The sequence below is a fragment of the Pseudorasbora parva genome, chromosome 20, assembly GCF_024679245.1.
Source record: "Pseudorasbora parva isolate DD20220531a chromosome 20, ASM2467924v1, whole genome shotgun sequence".
NCBI lineage: Eukaryota > Metazoa > Chordata > Actinopteri > Cypriniformes > Gobionidae > Pseudorasbora > Pseudorasbora parva.
This window is the reverse complement of record NC_090191.1, coordinates 42,175,043-42,187,675: the sequence shown is the minus strand read 5'-3', so window position 1 is coordinate 42,187,675 and position 12,633 is coordinate 42,175,043. Positions and strand designations below refer to the sequence as shown.

Genomic DNA, 12,633 nt, shown 5'->3' with positions numbered 1-12,633 from the left:
TCTCTCTCTCTCTCTTTCTCTCTCTCTCTCTCTCTCTCTCTCTCACGCGCTTCCGGTAGAATTGTCCGTAAGGCCCATACAAGGAAATTCCGCCCCCATTAACGTCAAAGGGGACGCATGATCGCAAAAAACTTGCCGAAACTTATGACTAACCGGAAGTAGTATTTTTGACAAAGAAATACTCCCATCAAACGTCCACCTTAACTTTTGAAACTTTGTCTATGTTTAGTATGGGATTCCAAGTCTTTAACAGTGTAAAAAGATCAGTATGCAGGAAACAGCATTTCACCCCCCCTATAAATACATTTTTATCATTACATTATGGAAAATAATGAACTTTTATCACATATGCTAATTTTTTGAGAAGGACCTGTATTTGATATATTGATAGTAATTGATATATATATATATATATATATATATATATATATATACATATATATATTTATACACACACATTTATGCATTTGGCAGATGCTTTTATCCAAAGGGACTTACATTGCATTCAATGTACACATTTTTACATCATTGTCAGTTCTTGCTTTCCCTGGGAATCGAACCCATGACCTTGGCGTTGCTAGCGCCATGCTCTCCTGGTTGAGCTACATCAGAAGAAACTGTAATTAAATTACAGAAGAAAATAAGAGTAATCCCTTACTTTGCCCTTTCAAGGGATAAGTAATTAAATTACAGTAATTACTTAGTAACTAGTTCCTCCCAACACTGATTGGACGAAATCAGTTTGAGAAGTTCATGACTCCTCCACTTTTTTTGGGAAAATAAGCTCATTTTCCAAGTCCCTTAGAGTTAAACAGTTGAGGTTTACTGTTTTTAAATCCATTCAGCCGATCTCTGTATCTGGCGGTAGCACTTTTAGCATAGCTTAGCATACATCATTGAATCGGATTAGACCGTTAGCATCACGCTCAAAAAAATGACCAAAAACTTTCAATATTTTTCCAATTTAAATCTTGACTCTTCTGTAGTTATATCATGTACTAAGACCAACAGAAAATGAATAGCTGTAATATCACTGCGCCGCTGCACTCATGGGACGGCAGCAAAGTTTCCTGATTATTAGGCAGGAATGAGAGAATAGTTCCTATCTATATCCTATCTTTTTTATTTTCTGTTGGTCTTAGTACACGATGTAACTACAGAAGAGTCAAGTTTTAAATAGGAAAAATATTATCTTTGAAAAATAAAGTATTTGCTCATTTTGAGCACGATGCTAATGGTCTAATTTGAATCAATGATGTATGCTAAGCTATGCTAAAAGTGCTACCGCCAGATACAGAGATTGGCTGAGTGGATTCAAAAACGGTAAAACTCAACTGTTTAACTCTAAGGGACTTGGAAAATGAGCCTATTTTCAAAAAAAGTGTAGTGTTCCTGTAACTCTAAATAAGCCGAAAACTGTCTGTACGTCAGGCAGGAAACACGTCCCAAGACCTCATGAACATTTGCCAGAGTCATATTCAACATGCAGGGAAAGACGCATTAATCTCAATTAAGTTCAAAAACCGAACAGGGACGCATGCATCGCAATTACACAAAACACCCTAATTGCATAAAAACTTAATAAACAGCAATGTGTCTACATATGGCTTTATTAAAACATATTAGAGAACGTAATAAGCCACACGGTGCACATTAGCGAAAATGTAATGAAGTTAAGAACCAGATTGCTGTTTTTAACAGGTAATTGAAGTAGTTAAATCGAAATTAATCAAACTATTATTATGTCTTACCTTTCAAAAGCATAGAGATCGTGTAATCCTGATTGTAAGTGTCCGATACCTAAAATGAGAACCGATTTTAATTCCATGACTAAAACCATTAAAAAACATAATTATTTGATATAAAATAAAGATTTATTAAAATAATTTAAATACAATGAAATAAACTAAAACTTAAAAACTATGTAGACATTTAAAAAAACAATAACAATTACTTTTTTTTATTACAAAAACTATAATAGAATATCACTGATACTACAATGACACTAATTATAAATAAACACTTTATTTAATAATTTTTTGCTTTATGACAAAATAACAAATTAAATACATGTATTTAAATACATTTAAATAAAATAAATACGATTATTATTTATTTTATAATAATAAATACAATTATCATTATGTACAATAATATTTTATTAAGTATAATTTGTATTATGTTGATGATTATCATTATTATTATTACAATTAAGTAAATAAAAAACTATATAGACACATTTTTTTTAAAACAAAAAACAACACAATTACCACAATTTTTAAATTAAAACAGAAAATATAAAAATAAAATCTGAACAAAAACTATGACACTAATTAATAAAATTTCAGCTTTATGACAAAAGAACAAAATAAACATGAATAATATTAATTTATCTGAATACATTTAAATAAAATAATTATACATTTTATAACAGTACATAAAAGTATAAGGATATTTTTTATTACTTTCGATGATGATCATTATTATTACAACTACTAATGGATTATATATTTATAATTTTGTAACCTAAATGTTAAAATAATTAAATAAATATGCTTATTTCTAAAGCACAATAAACTCCAGGCATAAATTGTATTTTATGTCCTTTTTATTTTGCTATAATTGATTAATCACATCCAAAATAAAAGTTTGTGTTTACATAATATATGTGTGTATAATTATTATGTATATATAAATACACACTCATTCATTTATATATTTAAGAAATATGTGCATGTACAGTACACATATATATACACTTTATATTAGATAGAAATATTAAATATAAATATTTTATATATATATAAATATAAATATATATATATATATATATATATATATATATATATATATATATATATATATATACATACACATGCATGTGTGTATTTATATATAAATAAACACACTTTTATTTTGGATGGGATGAATACATTTATAAAGCACTTGTAAATAATAAATAAACTAATTTACATTTGTATATCATGAACGACCAGGTTTGTCCTAAACCATAAAACATTCTTTGTCCATTCGATCTCACAAGAGAATAAATGGCTGTTACATAAAGCCGACTCTATGCAAATAAGCAGAAATGATATTAAAGAGTTTCAGTAGCACGGCAGGTTTGACGAGAGATTTGTGTCGAGTGTTTGTGTTTAATAAACCCAGAGGGATTTCATATTCCAAACTGGATGTTACCCAAGCATCACTCTGCCCTTCACAATGTCAGCGCTTGCACACTATTGTGTTAGAATGGCACACACACACACACACACACACACACACACGCACATGCACAAATGTGCTTGTTAACGGGTGAGATATTGTAAAATGTGCATGTCATAAAAACCTCTTATTAAGACGAAATCCACTGCGTGTAAAAGTGAGATAGGATGATTCTCCTGAAGGTGGAGAAACTGTCACCTCACACACACACACACACACACATGCCTACACACTCGCAGACTTTGAGTATCTCAGTCCAGGTGACAGTGTTTCTCTGAGACATTCATAATGGATGAATACATCCACACACACACACACACTTTATACTGCGGAGCTGAGAGAAAACTCAAGACGCGCAGTTGACACAGTGTGAGTGTGTGTGTGTGTGAGAGAGTGAATGTAAGAGTGAGTGAGTGTGTGTGTGTGTGTGAGAGTGAGTAAGTGTGTGAAAGTGAGTGTAGGAGTCTGTGTGTGTGTGTGTGTGTGTGTGTGTGTGTGTGTGTGTGTGTGTGTGTGTGTGTGAGTGAGTGAGTGTGTGTATGTGAGTGAGTGAGGGAACAAGTGAATGTGTTTGTGTATGTGTGTGTGTGAGTGTGCGTGTGTGTTAGAGTGAGTGTGTGTGTGTGAGAGTGAGTGAGTGTGTGTGTTTGTGCTTGTGTGTGTGTGAGTGAGAGAATGAGTGAATGTGTATGTGTGTGTGTGCGTGTGTTAGAGTGAGTGAGCCTGTTTATGTGGTTTATGAGGACACAAATTTGTATAACTACATGGGTATTACACTGGTATTACACTATAAATGTGGTTTATGAGGACATATCAAATGTCCTCATAATTCAAATGGCCTTAAAAACACTAAATGATGTTTTTTTGAGAAAGAAACAATGCAGAATGTTTCCTGTGATGGGTAGGTTTAGGGGCAGTGTAAGGGGATAGAAAATACGGTTTGTACAGTATAAAAACCATTACGCCTATGGAGTGTCCCTGTAAACCACATAGACCAACATGTGTGTGTGTGTGTGTGTGTGTGTGTGTGTGTGTGTGTGTGTGTTTGTGTGATGGGTAGGTTTAGGGGCAGTGTAAGGGGATAGAAAATACGGTTTGTACAGTATAAAAACCATTACGCCTATGGAGAGTCCCTGTAAACCACATAGACCAACATGTGTGTGTGTGTGTGTATGAGTGAGTGTGAAAGTGTGTGAGAGTGAGTAAGTGTGTTTTAGAGAGTGAGTCTGTGTGTGTGTGTGTGTGTGTATGAGTGAGTGTGTGTATGTGAATGAGTGAGGGAATAAGTGAATGTGTGTGTGTGTGTGTGTGTGTGTGCGCGTGTTAGAGTGAGTGTGTGCGTGTGTGAGAGTGAGTGTGTGTGTTTGTGTGTGTGTGTGTGTGAGTGAGAGAATGAGTGAATGTTTTTGTGTATGTGTGTGTGTGTGTGTGTGTGTGTGTGTGCGTTAGAGTGAGTGTGTGTGTGAGTGTGTGTGAGAGTGAGTGTGAAAGTGTGTGAGTGTGTGTATGTGAATGAGTGAGGGAATAAATGAATGTGTTTGTGTATGTGTGTGTGTGTGTGTGTGTGTGTGTGTGTGCGCGTGTGTTAGTGAGTGTGTGTGAGAGTGTGTGTGTGTGTGTGTGTGTGTGTGAGAGAGAATAAGTGAATGTGTTTGTGTATGTGTGTGTGTGTGTGAGTGTGCGTGTGTGTGTGAGAGTGAGTGTGAAAGTGTGTAAGTGAGTGTGTGTATGTGAGTGAGTGAGGGAATGAGTGAATGGGTTTGTGTATGAGTGTGTGTGCATGTGTTAAAGTGAGTGTGTGTGAGAGTTAGTCTGTGTGTGTGTGTGTGTGTGTGTGTGTGTGTGTGTTTGTGTGTGTGTGTGTGTGTGTGTGTGTGTGTGTGTGTGTGTGTTCGCGTGTGTGTGTGTAGTATTGATTTCTGTGACAGTAGTAGATTGAGGAGCTTGTAGTGACATGTTCCTCCCATCACTGGCCTGATGGAAATGCTGCAGGACAGGCTTATAGCAAAAACACACCCACAGGTCCTGTCACACACACACACACACACACACACACACACACACACACACACACACACACACACACACACAGATGCTTAGAAGACCTGCAGCCTGTACACACAACTCAGACAGCTGTCAATCAGAACACAACAGAACATGTACACACACACACACACACTTACTTCAGTCGGCCATGAAATCCTCTTTCAGCTCGCAGGGCTAGAATCTCTCATTGATGTGAGTTGTACTCCGTCTAAAAGAAAATGGCGAAATATTTAATAACATAAACCGTAATAGAGATACTAGCAATAGCAAGCAGCGCTAATTAGCACTGTTATAATCACGTGCATGTGACATTATGCAAATGAAATGTGCATGAAAGCCATTTTCACAGCAGTAAATAGATTATAAAGACATGCAATGGGCAAACACACAGGTAAATATAAATGTGTGTGTGTCTAAATGTGGATTATTCTTTGCAATTGAGCTCACTGCTTGTTTTCATGTCTAAATTTGGTGTGTGTATATCAGGGAATGACGTGGAAGGTGTTTTGTGTTGAAGAAAAGACTGTGAACGTCAGATTCTCGTTTTAGAGAGCAGAGGAGGGAGAACACTTCCTCACTCTCTCTCTCTCTCTCTCTCTCTCTCTCTCTCTCTCTCTCTCTCTCTCTCTCTCTGGATGTTAAATGAGCGTTTGGTGAATGAGTGTTGTATAATGGCTGAAACACACACATTGGGGTTAAGAGGGGAAGGTGAGCGCGAGGACAGATTTGACTCCACATGTGAGCTAAATCTCTATTGGAAAAATTATCCATAAATAATATTGTCTTTTTCATAATAGTTAATTTTTCAAATTCTAAAAAGTTTTTTTTTTTACTTTCCTTGTGTCCTAAAATTATACTTTTTTTTGAGAATGTGTATAATTTTTTAATGCATTTTTAATGCATTTTTTTCCATTTTATTTACCTTTAAATTACTAGATATTATCTATAAATGCTATAATTTTAAGGCAGCACATTCTTTTAACTTAAAGGGTTACTTCAGCGATTAGCATATGGCTTTGTATCAGTAGAAACCCTGGAGTATATTCAAATGATCGTGCTCCCCCCTCTTATATCCCCCTGAGACAAGAGATTTATGCATTTTATTTCTGGAAAAATATCGTCAATTTGCGTCACGAGAGGAATGATTGCCCAGAGGCTAAAGACTACAGCCAGCAGAGGGAGCCATTTCCGCATGTTTTCAACTCGTGCATGGGGGATGGAGATCACACTCACAGCACAGCTCAGCTACAGGCACTCATTTAAACGGATGCTAAGCAATGTAAGTGTTTTAACTTCTCAAATTAATTTCTATGAAAGTTAAGCTTCCAAAGGCATGAACTGAAAATGCGTTGTGAATGTATGCCGCGAATGTGGTCGCGATTATCTCAGCTCTCATCACGAGAGCTCATCAACTCATTTATGACGTTAAATGTAATCGGAGTCTGCAACTCGATCGTTATATTGAACAGACACGTTCAGTATTTAATTGTAGGAACTCAGTCTCTGTAATCCAGTAGCGGTGGCTTTGGGAATGGCCTCACAGGGCAGTGATGCATTCTGGGAATTGTAGTCTTTCATCCCCATGAGACAAAAATACATTTTCTGTCTTTTCTCAGTCTAGAAAGCACCAAATAAAAAAATTATTTCACATTTCTACTACATTGATGACCCAGTTTAAATACAGATTCATCTTCCCAGCGCTGAAGTACTCCTTTAAAATCAAAATAACTCATTTCATGCATAAACCTATTAATTCAGCTCAGAATATCTCACATTGGGTGTCTATATATATATATATATATATATATATATATATATATATATATATATATATATATATAAGGGCTTAATTTTTTAATCGCGATTAATCGCATGTTTGTTATGTGAGTTAACTCGGGATAAATCGCAATTTAATCGCAGATTTTTATTTGTTGTAAATGTATCTTAAATCAGGGCACAATTCGTATGGAAAACTGGTAATGTGAAAGCCGTCATGCGGACCTGTGAGCGCACCAGTATCACACCACACCCGGAGGAGGTCCATATTCCACGAGTAGGAATATAGTGCGGCCCCTTTAAGAGAGGCGCGCTCTCTCTCGAACTACCGGTATTTTGAGTGTGCGCGCCGAACTATGGCTCGATTCACGTGAACAGTGTGAGAAACGGAGCGCTCTTGTTCAGAAGAGTAACCTGTGCATTCGTTTTAGCCGATTGTAATGCATTTAGTTCAATATGACACATGTACCGTAAGCGGTGATGTGTATTCACGCATTGCGCTCGGACTGCAGAGAATGTGCTCGATGAAACGGACTTTACTTCCGACCTGGTGTCTAATATGGTTAAACAGAAAATATGGTAGGCAATAACTGCACTTTTGGTTTGGAAGATTAATGATAACCATTGTCTTTCCCTATTAATGTTTGCTGCTGCATCCTTTACATCTATATCTTATCTCGATTTCTCCAACTACGGATCAAATGGAAAATGCGCGTAATTAAATTTAGTGCTGTTAAAATGAATTTGCGTTAACGCGTTATTAACGTGTTAACTTTGACAGCCCTAATATATATATATATATATATATATAGAGAGAGAGAGAGAGAGAGAGAGAGAGAGAGAGATCATGTTAAATGGTAAATGAAATATCAAGTTATATATAACATGACATTTCATGACTTAAAGCTCTATATGGAGCAAATGTGCTGTTCCGCTGAGTCATAAAGTTAGTTTTTGAGTTTTTAGCTTCGCTATGCATTCAGATATACCAGTAAACATTATTTTAAAAAATTTGGGGGGTAAAGTTAAGTTTTAATTTTGAGCATTTTGTAGGTTTTTCTATGTGTACTGAAGCATTCCATTAATTCCTAAGGGGGTCGAATTGACCCGCGAGGGAAAATTGTGTGTATTCGTGGATCCATTGCGACAGAAGTCCTAAGGTCTTGGACCACTCCGACGAACATTACAATTTTATTTTATAAAAAAAAAAAAAAAAAAGAAACATTTCAGGTCAAAATGACCCGAGGAACAGATGAGGGTTAAAGTGTGAGTTTGGGTTGCTTTTAACGTTCATCTGGGAAAGCATCTCATCAGATCTGTATAATAAAAATGATTTATAAACCGAGAATATGTCTATATGCATCTAAATATGTGCGATTTCAAACTAAAAGTTTAAACCTAAAACTGAGTTTGCATGTTTTGATGTCCACGTATTCTTTATTACAGAGGCTGTAGCGTTTCTACCGTAAAGCAGTGGCCAAATATTAAATATAAAATTTGAATTAAATGTCGCTTGGCCAAGCATTTGATCTGCTATAAAGTGTAGCAAACACTGGCGCCCTCTACAGGCAGTTATAATACATGAACAATAGATTTATATAAAATGTGTATTATGTATTTTAACAGTATTGTTCTATAAAACCATATGATTATTTACTTCTGATACTGTATTTGAACCAAATATTGGCTAATTGTTATTATATATGTATTTTAAATCATTTGTAAAGCTTAGGTCTATTTTTTATTCGTCAAATAACGGACCCGAACGAGCCTTTACTTACATAAAGCCCGCAGATAAAACTGTCAATGAACAAGGGGACGGAAAGTCCCCACAGTGGCAGAAAAACAAACACGCCCAAGTGTGTGTGTGTGTGTGTGTGTAAGATAGTAATGAGTTGCTGACCTCTCTTGGATCACTTCGCTTTCTCCTTTAATTAGGCTTGAAAATGTCAAGATGAAACTTCTTTCTGTCTTTGTTACTCTTTGTTACTCTTTGTGTATGTGCTGCTGTCTTTGCTTGACCTAGTTTGAAATTTGTCCCCAAAAAAAAGAATGGATAAAATGTGAAAAAATAGAGAGAAAGACACAAAGACAATATGACCTCTGTGTCTATATCTTCTTAATTAATCAACATTTTTGCATTCTAGCAACATCTCATTAAGGCGTCACAGCAGTGTGTGTGTGTGTATGCAAGTATAGAGTAATTAAGACTAAAGAGGAACAAGTCACGAGTCATTAGTCATTTGTGTTTAAATCAGTATACAGAGTCCTGTACACACACACACACACACACCTGTGGTCGCAGTATCTGCTGACTGCTGCAGAAATCAACATGCATGTGGGCAAAGACCATTTAACACACAGTCAATCTGTCCAGTTTAAATTCAACTCGAAATATCCGCATTTAACGTGGCCAGTGAAATCAGACAGTTGCATGCAATATGGGAATTTCATCCATTTATCAAAATGTATCTATGCTAACACATATGGTGAAATCTGTCTCTATATGAAGGTGGTTGTAAAATCAAAAATAGAAGTAGCTACAGTTAAGCATCCCCCCATGGGAGGGGGGGGGGGAATTATTACATTGTAATAATGCACATTACGATAATGCCACGACTGAAGCGCTTTGCTACCGGGTTAATAAACTCATCCAAATGTCCAGAACATGGATTTTAAAAAGTCTTTGTTAAAGCATTATAACCAAGCCAATCAGCAATGAGGTGAATCACAACATTACAAACTTTAATTTGAAGCAAAAAAGGCCCAACTTTTGAAGCTATAACAGCTTCAACTCTTCTGGGAAGGCTTTCCACATGGTTTAGGAGTGTGTTTACGAGAATTTTTGACCATTCTCGCTCATCCATGTCTTTATGGACTGACGCTTTGTGCGCAGTCATGCTGGGACAGGAAGGGGCCTTCCACAAACTGTTTCCACAAAGTTGGGAGCATGAAATTGTCCAAAATGTATTGGTATGCTGAAGCATGAAGAGTTCCTTTTACTGAAACTAAGGGGCCAAGCCCAACCCCGAAAAACACCCCCACCCCATAATCCCCCCTCCACCAAACTTTACACTTGGCACAATTAATTTCCATTCTCCTGACAAACCCGCGATTGTCAGACTGAAGCGTGATTGGTTGCTCAGAGAACACGTCTCACTGCTCTAGAGTCCAGTGGCGGCTGGTTTACTCAACTGCATCCCACGCTTTGCATTACTCTTGGTGATGTAAGGCTTGGATGAGCTGTGAGGCCATGGAAACCCATTCCATGAAGCTCTCTACGCTGTTCTTGAGCTCATCTAAAGGCCACAGAAGTTTGGAGGAGGAGGTATAAGCTATTAGCTTTGCAGAAAGATGCCGACTTCTGCGCACTGTGACCCTCAGCATGTGCTGACCCCGCTCTGTGATTTTACGTGGCCTTAAGAGTTGCTGTTGTTCCCAATCCACAGTTAAGCGTGGAATATTTAGTAGTGAGGACATTTCCCGAATGGACTTATTGCACAGGTGGCAACCAATCACGGTACCATGCTTGAGTTCACTGAGCTCATTCTTTCACTGATGTTTGTAGAAGCGTCTGCATGCCATGTGCTTGATTTATATACCTGTGGCCATGAAGTAATTGAACACCTGAATTCAGTGATTTGGAGGAGTGTCTCAATACTTTTGGCAATAAAGTGCATATATACAAATATCTAAGTATTTTTACATTTTAGCAAGATCTACTCGATTATGTAATTTGCAGTGCTTTATGGCAGTGGGCGGAGCTAAAGAGCTTTATTGGCATGGTCAACTCTCTGATCGTTGGAATTTTCCGCACAGCATCATGGGTAATGTAGTTTTTCACCACCAATTGCACTGTTTAACAAGATAATACGGGCTCACAGCTTCAACAGAAGCAAATAACATTGATTAGCAGCCTCATAGCTCAACGCTTTTTAAGTTATCGTTAAAAAAAAATTTCCTATGGAGAAAAGGAATGGAAAAAAATACTTCCAGATGAAGCACAAAGAATTTAAAACATTCTATTACAGCAGATTCTGAGTTTATGACATCATCTCCATCATCATCAGTCCGTGGCTATAGGTAGGCTTATCGCCATAGTAACAGGAGATCTATATGTTGGTAAAGAAAGACACAAACAAAAGGATAATTCCCACTCGCTATGAGGGTCTCGTTTTTCATAAAATATGAAAGACAGAGAAACACAGTGGCACGGTTGGATGCTCACGCACATCTAAATCATTAACGCGCTTCTCTCTTTCAAACGGCACTGATGCAAAATCTCAGTTCAATTCCTACAGCTTCCATGACTTAAACTGAGTATGTGGCAAATCTAACTACATAAAGTTGTATATAGAGTATACCCAGCTTCATCTGCACACATACAGTACACTCATGTAAAGCCATGTATACTATATCACAAATCTCAACTGCTTGTTATATCGTTTATTTCTTAAGTGAGCATAAACAGTAGGGAGATAACTGCTATTGCTTGAAATTTAACAAGGTTTGAACTTTATATTAGTTAGACTACTGGTTTCTGCCATAGTATTGCTAGTTGTGAATAATATCTAAAATGTTGCTTTTGTAATATTCTTATTCATTAGACTACAAGAGTGGGTCAAAAACAACAACAAAAAATAACTTTTTTTGTTAACTAAATAACTTTTATATATTTATTTTGTGTGGTGTCAGTGAGTATGGAAGCTTGTTTCCGCCACAGATTTTAAAGTTTACCTCACAACTCTGACTTTATAACTCAGAATTGTGAGTTATAGTCTGAATTGCGAGTTATAGTCTGAATTGTGAGTTATAGTCTGAATTGTGAGTTATAGTCTGAATTGTGAGTTATAGAGTCTGAATTGTGAGTTATAGAGTCTGAATTGTGAGTTATAGTCTGAATTGTGAGTTATAGAGTCTGAATTGTGAGTTATAGTCTGAATTGTGAGTTATAGAGTCTGAATTGTGAGTTATAGAGTCTGAATTTCGAGTTATAGAGTCTGAATTGCGAGTTATAGTCTGAATTGTGAGTTATAGAGTCTGAATTGTGAGTTATAGAGTCTGAATTGTGAGTTATAGTCTGAATTGTGAGTTATAGAGTCTGAATTGTGAGTTATAGTCTGAATTGTGAGTTATAGTCTGAATTGTGAGTTATAGAGTCTGAATTGTGAGTTATAGAGTCTGAATTGCGAGTTATAGAGTCTGAATTGCGAGTTATAGAGTCTGAATTGTGAGTTATAGTCTGAATTGCGAGTTATAGAGTCTGAATTGTGAGTTATAGAGTCTGAATTGCGAGTTATAGTCTGAATTGCGAGTTATAGAGTCTGAATTGCGAGTTATAGAGTCTGAATTGTGAGTTATAGTCTGAATTGTGAGTTATAGAGTCTGAATTGTGAGTTATAGAGTCTGAATTGCGAGTTATAGAGTCTGAATTGCGAGTTATAGAGTCTGAATTGTGAGTTATAGAGTCTGAATTGTGAGTTATAGAGTCTGAATTGCGAGTTATAGAGTCTGAATTGCGAGTTATAGAGTCTGAATTGTGAGTTATAGTCTGAATTGCGAGTTATAGAGTCTGAATTGTGAGTT

At 36.4% G+C, this 12,633-nt stretch overlaps 1 protein-coding gene across 2 annotated transcripts in view; it reads left to right on the top strand.

The window, feature by feature from the left end:
* Window positions 1-12,633, top strand: part of chrm2a (cholinergic receptor, muscarinic 2a) — a 193,434-nt gene that overhangs the window by 94,440 nt on the left and 86,361 nt on the right. Inside the window, exon 1 of one of the 2 annotated variants that reach the window (XM_067428276.1) lies at window positions 10,816-10,874. The exons of the other annotated variant lie outside the window; for it this stretch is intronic. Within the exon in view, the coding sequence (XP_067284377.1) occupies window positions 10,830-10,874 (45 nt within the window). The 5' untranslated portion in view covers window positions 10,816-10,829. Of the gene's footprint in view, window positions 1-10,815; window positions 10,875-12,633 lie in introns of those variants that run through there. 2 annotated transcript variants of the gene reach the window in all.